General features: G+C 37.0%; 1 protein-coding gene across 8 annotated transcripts in view; it reads left to right on the plus strand.

The window, feature by feature from the left end:
• Positions 1-18854, plus strand: part of ACAD11 (acyl-CoA dehydrogenase family member 11) — a 96191-nt gene that overhangs the window by 4085 nt on the left and 73252 nt on the right. For 5 of the 8 annotated variants that reach the window (XM_059920326.1, XM_059920329.1, XM_059920327.1 and 2 more), the window contains exons 2-5: positions 2891-2990; positions 11245-11370; positions 12251-12412; positions 14024-14188. In XM_059920326.1, the coding sequence (XP_059776309.1) occupies positions 2891-2990; positions 11245-11370; positions 12251-12412; positions 14024-14188 (553 nt within the window). The remainder of the gene's footprint in view (positions 1-2890; positions 2991-11244; positions 11371-12250; positions 12413-14023; positions 14189-18854) is intronic. The other 3 variants (XM_059920328.1, XM_059920332.1, XM_059920333.1) reach the window with 3 other exon arrangements.

Raw genomic sequence — 18854 nt, forward strand, 5'->3', positions numbered from 1 at the left:
GGCTGTTATAAGGGCTTTGGCCTTTACGTTAGTTGAAATGGTGAGAGATTAGGGATTTGGGGGCAGAGGAGGGAAGTGATTTGTCTTTTTAAACAGAATCTCTTTGCCTATTGTGTTTGACTGAAAGAGGCAAATACAAGGAGACCAGTTTGGAGTGTATTGCAATGACCCAGTACAGAGCGATTAGTGGTATGGATCAGGGTAGTAGTGTAGGATAGGTGCAAAGTGCTCATATTCTGGATTTATTTTGAAGAATTTACTGACTGATCAGATGTGGGGTATGAAAGAAAAAGAAGAGGAGACAAATACTGTTCCATTTTTGTCTTGGCAACTGGAAGGATGGAGTTATCATGAAATGAAGTAGAGATGACTGTAGACAATCAGACTGGAAGGGAAATATCAGGAACTCAGTTTTGCAATGTTAAGTTTCAAGATGCCTTTTGGAGTGGATATGTGTAGTAAGCAGGCAGATATATGGGTCCAGAGGTCAGGGCAGAGATCTAAACTAGACATTTACATTTGGGAGTCATTGAGATAGAGAGGGTATTTAAAGTTATGAGATCTTACCTAGATGATGAGTCTACATGAAGATACAGAAGGTCTATGAACTTATTCCCAGGCATCCCAATATAAGAAGTTGAAGAATTAAGGCGGAACCTCCAAAGGCGTCTCAGAAGGAGTGGCCAGAGAGATGGGGAGAAACATGGTCTGATACCATAGCAGTATTAGTGACCTTGAAAAAGTAATTTCAGTGGAAAGATAGGAATGAAAGCTTGATTGAAATGGGTTCAAGAGAAAATAGGAGGAGAGGAATTGGAGCAAGGAATATAAACAACTCTTGAATTTTTCTACAAAGGCGGAAATAAATGTCTTATGTAGAGGGGGAAGTGGGGTCAAAAGAAGTCTTAAAAAAAAAAAAAAGGCAGCGTGTTTATATGCTGATGGCAGTGATCCAGAACAGACAGAAAAATTTGTGTAGGACAGAGGGCTAGAACGAAGTCCTTGAGTAGACAAGAGTAGGATGGGATCTAATTCACAAGAGAAGGGATTGTCCTTAGATAGGAATGTAGACATTCTTCAACAGACTCTGTAGGGAAGAAGAGTATATGGTACAGGTGCTTCTATGCAGTAGATATGGTAGTGTAAGCTTGTGGAAGTTCTCACCTGACTGCTCCTATTTTCTCTGTGAAATAGGAAGCTAGGTAATCAGCTGAGAGTGAAGATGGTGGGAAAAGTGCTGGAGGTTTGAAGAAAGAGGAGGAATTGTGAAATAGTCATCCAAGAGCATGGGAGAATGAACAGGCCAAGGAAGTATATTATGATTGCTGGCAGCGTTCACTCTGAGGTTCATAGTCATGAATTTGAAGCAAGAGTAATTATTTTAGTAGATATTGTTGATACTTTGCCCAGATTCTCTTGGATTCCTTTTTACTGTTTCCATGCACACCCTCGTTTGGTGGCTTCTGCTTCCAGTAGCCAGCACCTATGGCTCTTTTATAGACTGTTCTTGCCTACTGGAGCCTCTTTTGCCCTGAATGTTGTAGTGCCTAAGATGGCACTGGAATGGAGGTACTAGTGGGAATGAAAGAAAGGAAATTATGATTAGAGATAGAAATGCTTAAAAAATAGGATAATGCAGTGCTTGAGTTGTTATTGATAAGGTATAGGGTGTGTCCCATAGAATGAGTGACAGTTCTCTTGGATATATACCTAGGAGTGAAATTGCTAGATCATATGGCAGCTGTATCTTCAATAAGTAGCTTTTAGTTTTCCTTTTATATTTCACCTGGGTCATTTACCATCATAAAATGCCAGTGCTTCATATATGACTGCATTATCAAAAATGCATCCAATCAGACATTTGGCATTAAAAAATGTCATTGTAAGGTTCATTGCAACTTGACGCTTTGGAGCATCACAAATAAATTGTCCCATGTCAAGACAGACAACACAGCTTGAAGTGGTCCCATTTCCTGACCACTGTGGCAATGATCTCCACTTTCCTATGCTAAAAGGCACCCCCCCACCCAGGATTAGGTGGTGCCAAGATGATTGCTGGGGAGGATGGGTCTGGCTTATCAGAGTTAGAAGTAGACACTGGACGTACTGCTGCAGTCAATCTGGACTGCTCTTGTTCTTTGCAGATGGAGGCTGGAGGCCTAGGGAGAAACTTCAGAAAAAAAATGTTTTTAACTTTCCCCTATTACCTGTTACCTCAGGGATTAATTCGTCTGTTTTTTTACTTTAAGGCCTCTCTTTCATGCTGTTGAATTATTTAAAAGCTGTGTAAATGAAGGTATAGATTGAATAATTTTGGTAGCTGGAGTGTATTTCCTTAGTTCACGTGAGAATTTCTGTTCACAAGGCAGAGAAAGCCAGTGCCCTGGTGTCTGTGAGTCACCTGGGGCACTGTTGCACTTCCTGGCCCAGATATCCACTCTAGGACGTTGCTTATCAGAATTCCCACTTTAGAGAGCTGTACTTGGAGTTCTCTCTCCAATGGCAGATGAGGGAATACCAATCCAGCTGTTCCAGCATCCTTTAATTAATTTTCTGACTGATTACCTACAATCTCTTCTCCCACCCTTTCTTTGCTTAGATCTAGACATTGTTCTAGGGACGCTTCTGATAAAACTCATGATTTGCAGGTAGGAAGTGTGGTCTTCTCTTCTACCTGTGTAGGTTGTAGATTCTCCAGCTGCCACTGTGTTACCATCTGCTGTATATCATCCAAAAGCTCATGTTCTTAGCTGCTGATAGCACCCCTCTTGGCTTTCCAGCATTGAAATGGGTTTATTTTCATTTTGTGTTTTCTTTTGAAATTTCAGCAGGATTTGGGGAAAAGGAAAAGTATATCTTTGTTATTGACCTTTTCTCTACTCTTATCTAGATCAGGACAGTCCAATCCAACCTTTTATCTCCAGAAGGGCTTCCAAGCATATGTACTCAGAAAAAAACCACCTGGTTCACTTCTTCCTAAAGCACATAAGGTATGGTTTACAAACGCAATGATAAATTCCTTGTTGACTAATAAATGCATTTTATACACACAAAACAATTTAAATTGCTTTTAAAAATAATCTCACAATTATTAAATATAGAAAATACATTTTATTTCTTAGATGAAAATTTCACTTGAATTGTATCCCCCCCCTTTTAGTTTTTATTAAGGATTTGAGTTTGAAATCTGAGGCTGTGTTTAGGCTGTTAATCCTGAGCAATATCCAGTCCTCTTATGGATTTGATTCCTTCCTATACAATTAGCTAGAAATACAGTCACCCAGTAAATATTTTCAGTGCTACTCATTTATAGATATTTTGTACTTTGGTTAAATTATGTTTTAAAAAGCACATTATTATATCTTATAACAATATATATACTCACTGAATACTTTAATATATTTGATATGACAATTCCCTGATCTTTTGGTGATAAAAAGAAATATTTAAATAATCATTTTTATAGTATTCTCTAAATTGACAGTGAGAATTATAAGAGATTTTTGTTGAAAACTGACTCTGTTTTCAGAAAAACGGATATTATCTATAGATTTTTAGAGAAGAGAACATTAAAAGCATGATGCATATTTTGAGTATTATTATAATCATGTATAACAGGTGCTTCCCAGGCCCAGCTGACTAGAGATGGGCCATTGAAGGGTGGGTTTAATATCACAGTAATGGAAAATGCAGATTCTGACCTTCTTGGTCCCGTATCATATTCCCAGAAAATGAAGTGACTTGGATGCTTAAGATAGAAAAAGTTTGGTAACTTTTATTAAGCCTCAACACGGCATGGCTGAAGGAAAATCCCCACTTGTAGGGGGAGATTTATGCCCCAATAAACAGCTGGGTTTGTCTCCTCTTGATAACGACCTAGATGTCTAGAAGACATCAGAACATAACATAATGCTTTCAGCCCAAGGATCTGGAGTACTTTTGTTTCGACTTCCTTCATTTTTCCCAAATCTGCATTGGAAAAAAGCAGTGTTCCCACACAACCATCCACTTTATGACCAGCCTCCACCACCCCACCCCACCCCACCCCCCTTTCCCAGCACTAGGTGGTTATAAACACTTCTTTCTATAGCCATTGGCACTACTGGCTGCTCTCACCTTGGTTATGGGTTTAGTCACTTCCCTGCTGTAGTTATTGCAGCAGTAGCTGCTTTATCCCTGTTCTGAAAGTGAGCTGCATTGTTTCTTTTCCTTAGAAGTGGTCAGCCACCACTGCCTGAGTCTGGGGAAGTGGACTTTGCAGGCAGATGAGTTGGCATCAGAGTTCTGCAGTAAGCTGTGTCCCTGGGTCCTGAGTGATAAGCCTGTACATCTGTCCTGGTTAAGGAAGCCCTTTTCTTCTCCTGTCTTATTTGGGCTCCTGCTTCAGTACCAGCTTGCTTCTCATTGCCTTCTTACCCAGTAGTTATCTTGAGCTCCACAGCAGCCCTGGGTACCAGGAAGGATCCCCACACCTTGGAAACAAGTTCCTCCATTGATCTCCCGAAGGAGTGGGTGCATTTCCTTTCTACCGGCACCCACTGGCCTTCCCCAGCACTCTGTAGTTGACTGTGTCCAGAGGGTTGGAATAGAGAACCCCCATGGGAAACTGGAGTTGGGGGAGTAGGGAGCAAAAGCAAGAGTGAGCCAGCAAGCAGGGAACTGATAAGAAAAAAAAGGGATGTTTTTATGATGATACATGCGAAATATTGTGGTCAGGAAATGTCACCTTCATATTATCAGAGTTAGGAATAAGCTCCATGCATGTGCCTATCCTTTTAGCCTAATTAAATGATCAATTTTTAGTGCTGGCCTAATTTATAATTGTAATAATCACACTAAGACTATTTTTTTAAAGCAATTATTATATTTTTTGAATTTTATTTTATTTATTGTTTTATACAGCAGGTTCTTATTAGTCATCCATTTTATACACATCCGTGTATACATATCAATCCCAATCTCCCAATTCATCACACCCCCACCCCCACCGCCCACTGCTTTCCCCCCTTGGTGTCCATACGTTTGTTCTCTACATCTGCGTCTCTATTTCTGCCCTGCAAACCGGTTCATCTGTACCATTTTTCTAGGTTCCACATATATGCGTTAATATACGATATTTGTTTTTCTCTTTCTGACTTACTTCACTCTGTATGACAGTCTCTAGATTCATCCACGTGTCTACAAATGACCCAATTTCGTTCCTTTTTATGGCTGAGTAATATTCCATTACATATATGTACCACATCTTCTTTATCCATTCGTCTGTCGATGGGCATTTAGGTTGCTTCCATGACCTGGCTATTGTAAATACCGCAGCAATGAACATTAGGGTGCATGTGTCTTTTTCAATTATGGTTTTCTCCAGGTATATGCCCAGTAGTGGGATTGCTGGGTCATATGGTAATTCTATTTTTAGTTTCTTAAGGAACCTCCATACTGTTCTCCATAGTGGCTGTATCAATTTACATTCCCACCAGCAGTGCAGGAGGGTCCCCTTTTCTCCACACCCTCTCCAGCATTTGTTGTTTGTAGATTTTCTGATGATGCCCGCTCTAACTGGTGTGAGGTGATACCTCACTGTAGTTTTGATTTGCATTTCTCTAATAATTAGTGATGTTGAGAAGCTTTTCATGTGCTTCTTGTCCATCTGTATGTCCTCTTTGGAGAAATGTCTATTTAGGTCTTCTGCCCATTTTTTGATTGGGTTGTTTGTTTTTTTAATATTGAGCTGCATGAGTTGTTTATATCTTTTGGAGATTACTCCTTTGTCTGTTGATTTGTTGGCAAATATTTTCTCCCATTCTGAGGGTTGTCTTTCCATCTTGTTTGTAGTTTCCTTTGCTTTGCAAAAGTTTTTAAGTTTCATTAGGTCCCATTTGTTTATTTTTGTTTTTATTTCCATTACTCTAGGAGGTGGATCAAAAAAGATCTTGCTGTGATTTATGTCAAAGACTCTTCTTCCTATGTTTTCCTCTAAGAGTTTTATAGTGTCTGGTCTTACATTTAGATCTCTAATCCATTTTGAGTTTATTTTTGTGTATGGTGTTAGGGAGTGTTCTAATTTCTTTCTTTTACATGTAGTTGTCCAGTTTTCCCAGCACCACTTATTGAAGAGACTGTCTTTTCTCCATTGTATATCCTTGCCTCCTTTGTCATAGATTAGTTGACCATAGCTGCATGGGTTTATCTCTGGGCTTTCTATCCTATTCCATTGATCTATATTTCTGTTTTTGTGCCAGTACCATATTGTCTTCATTACTGTAGCTTTGTAGTATAGTCTGAAGTCACGGAGTCTGATTCTTCCAGCTCCGTTTCTTTCCCTCAAGACTGCTTTGGCTATTTGGGGTCTTTTGTGTCTCCATACAAATTGTGAGATTTTTTGTTCTAGTTCTGTAAAAAATACCATTGGTAATTTGATAGGGATTGCACTGAATCTGTACATTGCTTTGAGTAGTATAGTCATTTTCACAATGTTGGTTCTTCCAATCCAAGAACATGGTGTATCTCTCTATCTGTTGGTATCATCTTTAATTTCTTTCACAAGTGTTTTCACAAGTGTAGTTTTCTGCCTACAGGTCTTTTGTCTCCCTAGGTAGGTTTATTCCTAGGTATTTTATTCTCTTTGTTGCAATGGTAAATGGGAGTGTTTCCTTAATTTCTCTTTCAGATTTTTCATCATTAGTGTATAGGAATGCAAGAGATTTCTGTGCATTAATTTTGTATCCTGCAACTTTACCAAATTCATTGATTAGCTCTAGTAGTTTTCTGGTAGCATCTTTAGGATTCGCTATGCATAGTATCAGGTCATCTGCAAACAGTGACAGTTTTACTTCTTCTTTTCCAATTTATATTTCTGTTATTTCTTTTTCTTCTCTGATTGCCGTGGCTAGGACTTCCAAAACTATGTTGAATAATAGTGGTGAGAGTGGACATCCTTGTCTCATTCCTGATCTTAGAGGAAATGCTTTCAGTTTCTCACCATTGATGTTTGCTGTGGGTTTGTTGTATATGGCCTTTATTATGTTGAGGTAGTTTCCCTCTATGCCCACTTTCTGGAGAGTTTTTATCATAAATGGGTGTTGAATTTTGTCAAAAGCTTTTTCTGCATCTCTTGAGATGATCATACGGTTTTTCTTCTTCAATTTGTTAATATGGTGTATCACATTGATTGATTTGTGTATATTGAAGAATCATTGCATCCCTGGGATAAATCCCTCTTGATAATGGTGTATGTACCTTTTAATGTGTTGTTGGATTCTGTTTGCTAGCATTTTGTTGAGGATTTTTGCATCTATGTTCATCAGTGATATTGGTCTGTAGTTTTCTTTTTTTGTAGTATCTTTGTCTGGTTTTGGTATCAGGGTGATGGTGGCCTCATAGAATGAGTTTGGGAGTGTTCCTTCCTCTGCAATTTTTTGGAAGAGTTTGAGAAGGATGGGTGTTAGCTCTCCTCTAAATGTTTGATAGAATTCACTGTGAAGCCATCTGGTTGTGGACTTTTGTTTGTTGGAAGATTTTTAATCACAGTTTCAATTTCATTACATGTGATTGGTCTGTTCATATTTTCTATTTCTTCCTGGTTCAGTCTTGGAAGGTTATACCTTTCTAAGAATTTGTCCATTTCCTCCAGGTTGTCAGTTTTATTGGCATAGAGTTGCTTGTAGTAGTCTCTTAGGATGCTTTGTATTTCTGCGGTGTCTGTTGTAACTTCTCCTTTTTCATTTCTCATTTTATTGATTTGAGTCCTCTCCCTCTTTCTCTTGATGAGTCTGGCTAATGGTTTATCAATTTTGTTTATCTTCTCAAAGAACCAGCTTTTAGTTTTATTGATCTTTGCTATCATTTCCTTCATTTCTTTTTCATTTATTTCTGCTCTGATCTTTATGATTTCTTTCCTTCTGCTAACTTTGGGTTTTGTTTCTTCTTCTTTCTCTAGTTCCTTTAGGTGTAAGGTTAGATTGTTTATTTGAGATTTTTCTTGTTTCTTGAGGTAGGCTTCTATTGCTATAAACTTCCCTCTTAGAACTGCTTTTGCTGCGTCCCATAGGTTTTGGATCGTCATGTTTTCATTGTCATTTGTCTCTAGGTATTTTTTTATTTCCTCTTTGATTTCTTCAGTGATCTCTTGGTTATTTAGTAACGTATTGTTTAGGCTCCATGTGTTTGTGCTTTTTATGTTTTTCTCCCTGTAATTGATTTCTAATCTCATAACGCTGTGGTCAGAAAAGATGCTTGATATGATTTCAATTTTCTTAAATTTACTGAGGCTTGATTTGTGACCCAAGATGTGATCTATCCTGGAGAATGTTCCGTGTGCACTTGAGAAGAAAGTGTAATCTGCTTTTTTGGATGGAATGTCCTATAAATATCAATTAAATCTCTCTGGTCTATTGTGTCCTTTAAAGCTTGTGTTTCCTTATTAATTTTCTGTTTGGATGATCTGTCCATTGGTGTAAGTGAGGTGCTGAAGTCCCCCACTATGATTGTGTTACTGTCAATTTCCTCTTTTAGAGCTGTTAGCAGTTGCCTTATGTATTGAGGTGCTCCTATGTTGGGTGTATAAATATTTACAATTGTTATATCTTCTTCTTGAACTGATCCCTTGATCATTATGTAATGTCCTTCCTTGTCTCTTGTAACATTCTTTATTTTAAAGTCTCTTTTATCTGATATGAGTATTGTTACTCCAGCTTTCTTTTGATTTCCATGTGCATGGAATATCTTTTTCCATCCCCTCACTTTCAGGCTGTATGTGTCCCTAGGTCTGAAGTGGGTCTCTTGTACACAGCATATATATGGGTCTTGTTTTTGTATCCATTCAGCAAGCCTGTGTCTTTTGGTTGGAGCATTTAATCCATTCACGTTTAAGATAATTATCTATATGTATATTCTTATTACCATTTTCTTAATTATTTTGGGTTTGTTTTTGTAGGTCCTTTTCTTCTCTTGTGTTTCCCACTTAGAGAAGTTCCCTTAGCATTTGTTGTAGAGCTAGTTTGGTGGTGCAGAATTCTCTTAGCTTTTGCTTGTCTGTAAAGCTTTTGATTTCTCCATCGAATCTGAATGAGATCCTTGCTGGGTAGAGCAGTCTTGGCTGTAGGTTCTTCCCTTTCATCACTTTAAGTATATCATGCCACTCCCTTCCGGCTTGTAGAGTTTCTGCTGAGAAATCAGCTGTTAACCTTATGGGAGTTCCCTTGTATGTTATTTGTCATTTTTCCCTTGCTGCTTTCAATAATTTTTCTTTGTCTTTAATTTTTGCCAATTTAATTACTATGTGTCTTGGTGTGTTTCTCCTTGGGTTTATCCTCTATTGGACTCTCTGCACTTCCTGGACTTGGGTGGCTATTTCCTTCCCATGTTAGGGAAGTTTTTGACTATAATCTCTTCACATATTTTCTCTGGTCCTTTCTCTCTCTCTTCTCCTTCTGGGACCCCTATAATGCGAATGTTGTTGCGTTTAATGTTGTCTCAGAGGTCTCTTAAACTGTCTTCATTTCTTTTCATTCTTTTTTCTTTTTTTTTTTTAAGAATTTCACTTTTATTTATTTATTTTTGGCTGTGTTGGGTCTTCCTTTCTGTGTGAGGACTTTCTCTAGTTGTGGCAAGCAGGGGCCGCTCTTCATCGCGGTGCACGGGCCTCTCACTATCGTGGCCTCTCTTATTGCGGAGCACAGGCTCCAGACACGCAGGCTCAGTAGTTGTGGCACACAGGCTTAGTTGCTCCGCGGCATGTGGGATCTTCCCAGACCAGGGCTCGAACCCGTGTCCCCTGCATTGCCAGGCAGATTCTCAACCACTGCACCACCAGAGAAGCCTCATTCTTTTTCTTTATTCTGTTCCACAGCAGTGAATTCCTCCATTCTGTCTTCCAGGTCACTTATCCGTTCTTCTGCCTCAGTTATTCTGCTATTGATTCCTTCTAGTATATTTTTCATTTCATTTATTGTGTTTCATCTCTGTTTGTTTGTTCTTTAATTCTTCTAGATCTTTGTTAAACATTTCTTGCAATTTCTCAATCTTTGCCTCCATTCTTTTTCCAAGGTCCTGGATCATCCTCACTATCATTATTCTGAATTCTTTTTCTGGAAGGTTGCCTATCTCCACTTCATTTAGTTGTTTTTCTAGGATTTTATCTTGTTCCTTCATCTGGTACATAGCCCTCTGCCTTTTCATCTTGTCTATCTTTCTGTGAATGTGGTTTTTGTTCTCCAGGCTGCAGGATTGTAGTTCTTCTTACTTCGGCTGTCTGCCCTCTGGTGGATGAAGCTATCTAAGAGGCTTGTGCAAGTTTCCTGATTGGAGGGACTGGTGGTGGGTAGAGCTGGGTGTTGCTCTAGTGGGCAGAGCTCAGTAAAACTTTAATCCACTTGTCTGCTGATGGGTGGGACTGGGTTCCCTCCCTATTGGTTGTTTGGCCTGAGGCGACTGAACACTGGAGCCTACCCAGGCTCTTTGGTGGAGCTAATGGCAGACTCTGGGAGGGCTCACGTCAAAGAGTACTTCCCAGAACTTCTGTTTCCAGTGTTCTTGTCCTCACGGTGCCACACAGCCACCTCCCGCCTCTGCAGGAGACCCTCCAGCACTAGCAAGCTGGTCTGGTTCAGTCTCCTATGGGGTCACAGTTCCTTCCCCTGGGTCCCGATGAGCACACTACTTTGTGTGTGCCCTCCAAGAGTGGAGTCTCTGTTTCCCCCAGTCCTGTCAAAGTCCTGCAATCAAATCCCACTAGACTTCAAAGTCTGATTTTCTAGGAATTCCTCCTCCCATTGCCGGACCCCCAGATTGGGAAGCCTGACATGGGGCTCAGAACCTTCACTCCAGTGGGCGGACTTCTGTGGTATAAGTGTTCTCCAGTTTGTGAGTCACCCACCCAGCAGTTATGGGATTTGATTTTATCGTGATTGCGCCCCTCCTACCGTCTCATTGTGGCTTCTCCTTTGTCTTTGGATGTGGGGTATCTTTTTTGGTGAGTTCCAATATCTTACTGTCAATGATTGTCCAGCAGTTAGTTGTGATTCTGGTGTTCTTGTAAGCGGGAGTGGGAGCACGTCCTTCTACTCCACCATCTTGAACCAATCTCTCACACTAAGGCTACTTTTAAGGAAAATACTAAGGAAATCATTATCCTCTGGGTTATTTGTTGATACTGTTTTAAAATTAATTTCTAGCCTTAATGTTAGCTCTCAAGTAATTATTAAATTTCTGTATTTCTGATTTTTAATTATCTATCATCCTATTTAGATTGATAGAGAATTTAAAGTCCAGAAAACTTTGTTTTCAATTGGATTCCCCGTTCCCAAACCTTTATTGTACTGCAGTGATACTTGTGTCATTGGAACAGAATTTTATGTGATGGAACATGTACAGGTAAATTAACACTTAATTGTACTTTTTGTTGCTTTTATTTTTAATTGTGAAATTAGGTGTTAATAAATGATAGTATATTAGTCTACATTGTAGGTAGTTAGTTTGCTTTGCAAGGGCTTAAACTTTTTTCTTTTTCTTAAAACAACAGAAATTTATCTCTCAGTTCTGGAGGCTAGAAGTTTGAAGCCAAGGTGTCAGCAAGATTGGTTCTCTATGGAAGTTTTGTTTTGTTTTGGTTTCGGTTTTGTTTTTTTAAATTATTTTTTATTGAGATATAGTTGATGTACAATATTATATAAGTTACAGGTGTATTACATAGTGATTCATAATTTTTAAAGGTTATACTCCACTTACAGTTATTATAAAATATTGGCTCTATTCCCTGTGTTGTATTAAACTTTCATTTTATTTTGAGCACACACAGTTTGAGCGGGATGAAGTAAACTAGGAACAAGTTTAGTAATTAGGGCATATTGGCTTAGTCTTCCTCTAGGTGTCAGTAAAGAGCTATATGTAATGGCAATACATAAACCATCCAAATAGTAGGGGAAAAAACTATTTCAAATAGGACATCAATCCATTAAAAATAAATTCAAACTGTTTTAAGGTTTTTTTTTTTATAAGATGTTACTTGAGATTAGTTTTTGTCCTTTAAGTTCATCTTGGTGTATCCTTGTATTTTCCCTTTGGCATGTACACTCTTATGTTAAACATGTTTCACAAATGACAGTTTTTCTAGCGCATTCTACAAAGAATTGGTTTTGGTTGTAAAACTGTATCCTGATCTTTTTTGTAGGCAACAGGGGATGATGACACAGCAAATAATTGGTTTGAAAAGATTTATTTTGTTTTATATTATCTGTTGTAATTGCTCCCATAGGGCCGAATCTTTCGTGATTTCACAATTCCTGGAGTTAGCCCAGCAGAACGCTCAGCCATATATGTGGCCATGATAGAAACCTTGGCTCAGTTACATTCCTTGAATATACAGTCACTGCAGCTGGAAGGATATGGTAGAGGTGCTGGGTACTGCAAAAGACAGGTAATGCATCCACACAAAGAGCTCCTTTTCTCAAGTTGTTGGAAATAATATTAGTTAAAATAAAAACCTATTATTTTATACTTTTCTGAAACTTGGCTATAACTTTTAATATCAGCTGTCAGATTGACTTGTTTTAAACATAAAATAATTTTATATTTTTAGATCAGATTTTGTTCAGCAAAAGCTTCTGTAACAGCATGTACATAAATACAGATTTAAAGCTGTTTCTATCTCTTCACTTAATTTACCAATATATTTTCTATACAATTTTCCCTTTTTAAATTAGTTTAACAGATATTTATTAAGCATGAATGTATGTTTAATATGTGCTGAATACTGAGTTAAATATCAGGAAAATAGAAATAAGTTCTTCCCCTAAAGGAACTTACGGTCATTTTTGAGACATCTATACCTGAATCTCATTTACATGAGACTTGAAAATGGTGTAAAAGAGTATGTAATCTGGTAGTAAATTGTTTGGTACTCATCATGAAAGCTGTTCCATTCAGAGGATAGATATCAGTATGCCCTTGCTTAGGTTGGGGAAAGCTTCCCGGGAAAGATATGTCTTGTACTGTGTATTTAAGGAAGGATAAAATCTAGAGCAATAGGGAAGAGATGGTGAGCATTTCAAATCAAAGGAACAGCAAGACCAGATATGTATGGAGCTGTTTCCCTTTGTACGTATGTCTTTTTGAGGGGGCAGAAGGGGGAGAAACAGGAACTAAGGTTTAGGGAATACTCGTTATGTGCCAGCTCCCATGCTAGGTGAGTTGTTAGACCTAGTGTTTTTTAATCTTTGTAACAACCCTAATACATAGGTATTACTACCCCCATTTTGCAGATGAGGAAACTGAGGTTTGCAGGTATTAAGTAATATACAAATAAGTGGCTTAGACATAATTTAAACCCAACCCTCTGTGATTCCAAAGATGAAGATCTTTACTGTACTAAATTGAACAGAGATACCTTAGAAAGTGGAGAGAGAGATATAAGTAGATAAATAATATTATTTCAGTTGATGGAGGACTTTGAGAATAGGTTGTCTTATTTGCATTCAATTCTAAGAACAATAAAAAAATCTTTGCATTTTTCATATCTGTAATATATTTTTGAAGATTCTTTAGAAGATTCTATGGGTAATAAGGGGATTAAAATGAAAAATAAAGATCTCCCTTCTTCTTCTAGTCCCCATATTACATTTTTCAAGGATTACTTATTTCTTGTGACCCTTCCAGAAATTTTCCATGTCTATTTTTTTGGTATGTACGTATGTGTGTTTGTGTGTGTTCTTTTTTTTTTTTTTTCTCCTTCCACAAAATAGTTGCTGAATAAAGACTAGAACCCACGTCTCTTGATTCCTAGGCCAGTATTTTTTTTCCTGATAAAAGTCAAGGTAAGTAAAATGGAACTAGATGGAAGAGAAACTTAAATGTTGAAGTTTTCAGGCTGATATGAGTGTTTAGGCTAATATGAGTATCACGGCATTTGTCCTGAGCATTTAACACTAAAACAAAATTTGATATAATTGAATTTTGTTTTAATTTTAGAATTGCTGAATCTTATATTCCACTTTCAGCTCTGTCATTTTTTAAATTTATATATCTTTAGGTATCAACCTGGACAAAGCAATATCAAGCTGCAGCTCATCAGGACATCCCTGCCATGAACCAACTATCTGACTGGCTAATGAAAAACTTGCCAGACAATGACAATGAAGAAAATTTGATTCATGGAGATTTCAAACTAGATAACATAGTTTTCCACCCTAAAGAGGTATTGGAAGCCCTGTTTATAAAAAATTGAGTATGTCTGATTTGGGATACACATACTAAGTAGATGTTCCCCCAGAGCACTGAAGGAGCCCACCCCATCCCCATTCTTCCCCTATATTCAAAACTAACTTTACCACTCACAACTTTTAGAAATAAGTCCTGCAGATATTCTGGCATAGGTATCTGCCCAACTTAAAAGGTTGGGTCTAATCATCTGATTTACTACTTTAAAAGGATTTGGGAATTTACATGCATGTTGCTGTTTTCTTCAAAGAAATTTTTCAGCTACTAAATATATTTAGCTTATCCACGTTCTTGCTCTTTCTTCTGGTTCATTTTCATTTTTTTCCCTATCTGATAAAGAATTTTTAATTTGATTATTATAAGCTCAGAGAGGACAGAATTCCAAAAGACTCTTTTGAGGCTTCAAAAGAATTTGTATGAGGTTAATGTAACCTTGCCCTGTGTAAATGTACACAGTGTAATCTTTATAAAGAGTACAAACAAATCAGAACTATAACCCTCCTCCACTGAGCATAGTGAGGCATAAGATTGGAGGAGTGTGGTGGGAATGAAGAAAGTACTTCAGTTCTCCTCTCTGTACCTGTATGCCTTTGGACAAGACATTTATTTGGCCCTTAGTATTCTGATATTGATGTGAATGATTTACAGTTCCCTGAATCTTCCTTCTTAGGAGAAAATTTTCTGGGTTCATTAGTTTTCTCAGAATGCTAAGATGTTTTAGGGCAGGAAGAGCTGTTCTAAATTCATGTGCTAAGCTTCTGGGTTTCATGTTCGTTTCATACAGGAAGAGGACAGGACGAAAATAACATTATAAATTGCATTGCTGTCGTAATTCAAAGTACTACTATATCAATTGAAAGTTCAAATATAATATAAAGACATACGAGCACATTCACCATCAAGACAGAAAAGTTTTCACAGAAAAGTCAGTTTGGGTATTTAAATTATGTATATGTAATTATACGTATGTGTGCATATGTAACTTATTGTTAATGATATGGATGAATTCTGAATTATAACTGTTAAATATAGAATAGGAAAATTAAAGATTGCTAATTTATAACCTGGAAAAATTAGAAAAGCGTATACCTTAAAACAGCAGGATCTGGTCTATATTTTATCTATTTCATTTGGTTCATTAATATTTTTGGAGCCTATCTTTGAATAAGTCAGCATTCTTTATGTGTTCTATCAATATAACTACAGTACTTTTACATTCATTACTTAAGCAAGGAAGGAAAAATTCAGACCTAAATCTCCTTAGTTATGTGTTGTCTACCAAAATGTTTAAATATGCTGAAATTAAATATTAAATATGCTGAAAGTAATGGCAGGTAAGTTCCAAATAGTTATTCCCTTTTTATATTTAATCTCGTGTTAGAAAACCATTTTTTATAGGATTAAAGTTGCCAAACAGGAATCATCTAACTTAAGTTCTGTGGAGGCAATGCTAATTTGTTACATATATCATTATCTTTTATGTTTTAGGGTTATATAGTAGCTAGTAAAATGTCTTCTACTTTATACCCAGTAATCCCATAATTATTAGTTAAATCAAAGTTAATCAATTTCTGTCTCATATAAATATGCATAGCTAATTGTTTTTTTTTTTAATAGCTACTTTATTTATTTATTTATTTATTTATTTTTGGCTGTGTTGGGTCTTCGTTTCGTTGGAGGGCTTTCTCTAGTTGCGGCAAGCGGGGGCCACTCTTCATCACGGTGCGGGGGCCGCTCTTCACCGCGGTGCGCGGGCCTTTCACTATCGCGGCCCCTCTTGTTGCGGGGCACAGGCTCCAGACGCGCAGGCTCAGTAGTTGTGGCTCACGGGCCCAGTTGCTCCACAGCATGTGGGATCTTCCCAGACCAGGGCTCGAACCCGTGTTCCCTGCATTAGCAGGCAGATTCTCAACCACTGCGCCACCAGGGAAGACCTGTGTAGCTAATTTTTTATGGAAGTAACATACAGTTGACAAAGTACAAGTCAACTGGCATTTATTTATTACCAACTATGTGCTCTGAAACATGGGGTTAGAAGGAAAAACAGCTCTTAATGAGCTCAAAATACAGATGGAGAGAAAAGATACTCGGGTAACAGCAGAGAACAATATGTACCCAAATGCTAAAGTATATCATACAATAAAACTAAGAGAGTAGTCAAAGAAGGAAAACATTCCCACTGTGGACTGGCATTAAAAGCTATGAAACTTTAGAATTTAATTCTAGTCAATAGTTTAATTCTAGTCAATAGTTCCATCTCATTTTTTAAATTTCATAAATAAGTAGAAAATTAGACTGTTTGTTTTTTCATGAAGGCACTTCACAAATTGGAAAATCAGTCCCTGGATGTGTATAAGTATGTGCTCAACTGTATGTATTCCTAGGGGTATGATTGAAAGCTTTTTATTTTTCCTTTGAGGGTAAGGATTATACCTTTAATTAATTTTTTTCTTACCTTTGTTTCTAGAGTCTATATGGTAGATGCTCAATAAATGAGGACCTTCTAGACTAAGAGCTCCTATAAAGCAGTAAATGCATCTTATTCATTTCTGCAGGTAGTTACATGTTTCTGAATGAATCTATGTTAAAAGAATTGATTTTAATTAATCACTAAGGTACTATTTCCATCTCATTTATTTATGCTTAATTTTTATTCTCTACCAGTATGACCTTAACCCCTTTCTGTGCCTCAGTTTTTATTGTAACTTTTTATTTTGAAATCATTAAAGACTCACAAGAATTTGTAAAAATAGTAGAGGGCCCTGTGTATCCATCATCCAGATTCCCCAAAGAGATCTCACACAACTAGAGTATATTATCAAAGCCAGGAAATTGACATTGTGTGACTTGTGTGCCTTTTGGATTGGGGGGAAAAAAATTTCAGGGTTCCCAAGGAGCTGAAATGAGGTAATTGATATGGAGCAACTAGCTGGTACCTGGCACAACTGGTGCTCAACTTATTTCAATTCTCTTCTTCTTTTCCATTCTTTTCCCCTCTGTTTTTCTAAGATTGCCTATCAAGGTCTATTCTTTAGAAAAAATTGGGGTAAAAGCAAATCTTTACTTTTAGTAGATATGTACTAAAACCTAAACAGTAGTTATAGGGGATGAAATTATAGGAGATTTATAAGTTGTACATTTCTGTAATGTTTAAGGTTTGAGGTTTTATTGGGTTTTTTTCCCCCAAACAACAGCATATTTTATTTTTGTCGTCAGAAAACACAACAATTAAGAAAGAAAACAAAAACAATTTTAAATGATAAACCATCTAGGAATGTGTGTGGTAAACCAGTAAAGAATTACTAAAGGGAATAACAAAACTAAAATATATCATTCAATTTCACAATCCCTAGTTATTTTCTAGTTACTGATATGTAAAGTATTTGAAGAATGTTTGAGCAAGTGTTTCAGTAGTACAAAATGCTCACTGCAATGTTTAAAAGAAATCCAGTTTTCCTGGAAAATATCATTAATTTTCCAAATATAAATCTTACCTATCTGGCAGAGAAATATTTAAGACTTTGGAGTTTAATGTACATATTACCATTTCAACTTGAAAAATAAATATATTTAATAAACCCATAGATATTTTATCTGCATTCATTAATTAGTAGTCAGATGTATTTACGATAAATATAAGGACACTTTCTTCTGAAGTCATCTGCCTTGCGGCCTTTTATATGTTCTCTTATGAAAAAAAAATTTGTTATGCAAAACAAAACTTGTGTTTTTAATGGATTTTTCTTTTTAATTCCCCCACTATTTCTAAGATGTCAGTGTAGTTAGAGAAAAGCTTAGTTATAAAGCTTAATTTTATTGCTAGAAAAGACAGGGGGATTGGGTTTTTTTCCAATCTTTTTACTTTTCAGATGTTTTTAAATACCCTTAATATGCTCTTTGGTCATAAAGCCAGGTTTTGAACTCAGACCTACTGACTTCCAATTCCATATGATTCCTTTTACACTGTACTGCTGCTTATCTCTGTTGGAACTGGTCAGCGTTGGTAATCTAGAAACTGAAACCCTTGTCTTTGACCACAGCCTCACTACCTTCTACTTCTTTTATTTCTTTATACCTCACGTGAGATGCTACAAATTTGATTGCTCTTACTTTAGAATCCATGAACCCCTTATGACTTCATTTGACTTCTCACCTTGCCTGGCCCAGGTGGGCATGATCAATCATTTCAAGAACTACCTTCTTTATTATCAATGAATTAATAATTTTTTGACTGGATGTGTGTGCAAGTAATGTAAGAGTTATAAAGTTTCCTGACCTTATATTGTTATTCCAGAATCTTCTCACCTCTTGACTTTATATATAATCTCCAACCCTGATCTTGGTTCATTGTATTTTTGCTACAGAATGAAGTCGTAAAGTCACGTTAATGGGGTCTGGGACATATCTATGCTGCATAATTTCATCTAGGTTGGAACTTCATCTCTTTGTAAAATCTGTGACATTTTTTTAAATGGCTTTTTCAAATCTTTTCTATTCTTCTCGAACTATCAAGTTGCCTTTTACATCTAGACTCCCACTCTCACATTTAGACTTGATTCGTTTTTGTCCTTTTAGTCACTTTTCAGCACAAGCTACTTTCTAGGGATTACATACCCCTGGAAGTTCTCTTGATGTTGTTGAAG

This window comes from Balaenoptera ricei, chromosome 4 (genome assembly GCF_028023285.1).
Source record: "Balaenoptera ricei isolate mBalRic1 chromosome 4, mBalRic1.hap2, whole genome shotgun sequence".
Taxonomy (NCBI): domain Eukaryota; kingdom Metazoa; phylum Chordata; class Mammalia; order Artiodactyla; family Balaenopteridae; genus Balaenoptera; species Balaenoptera ricei.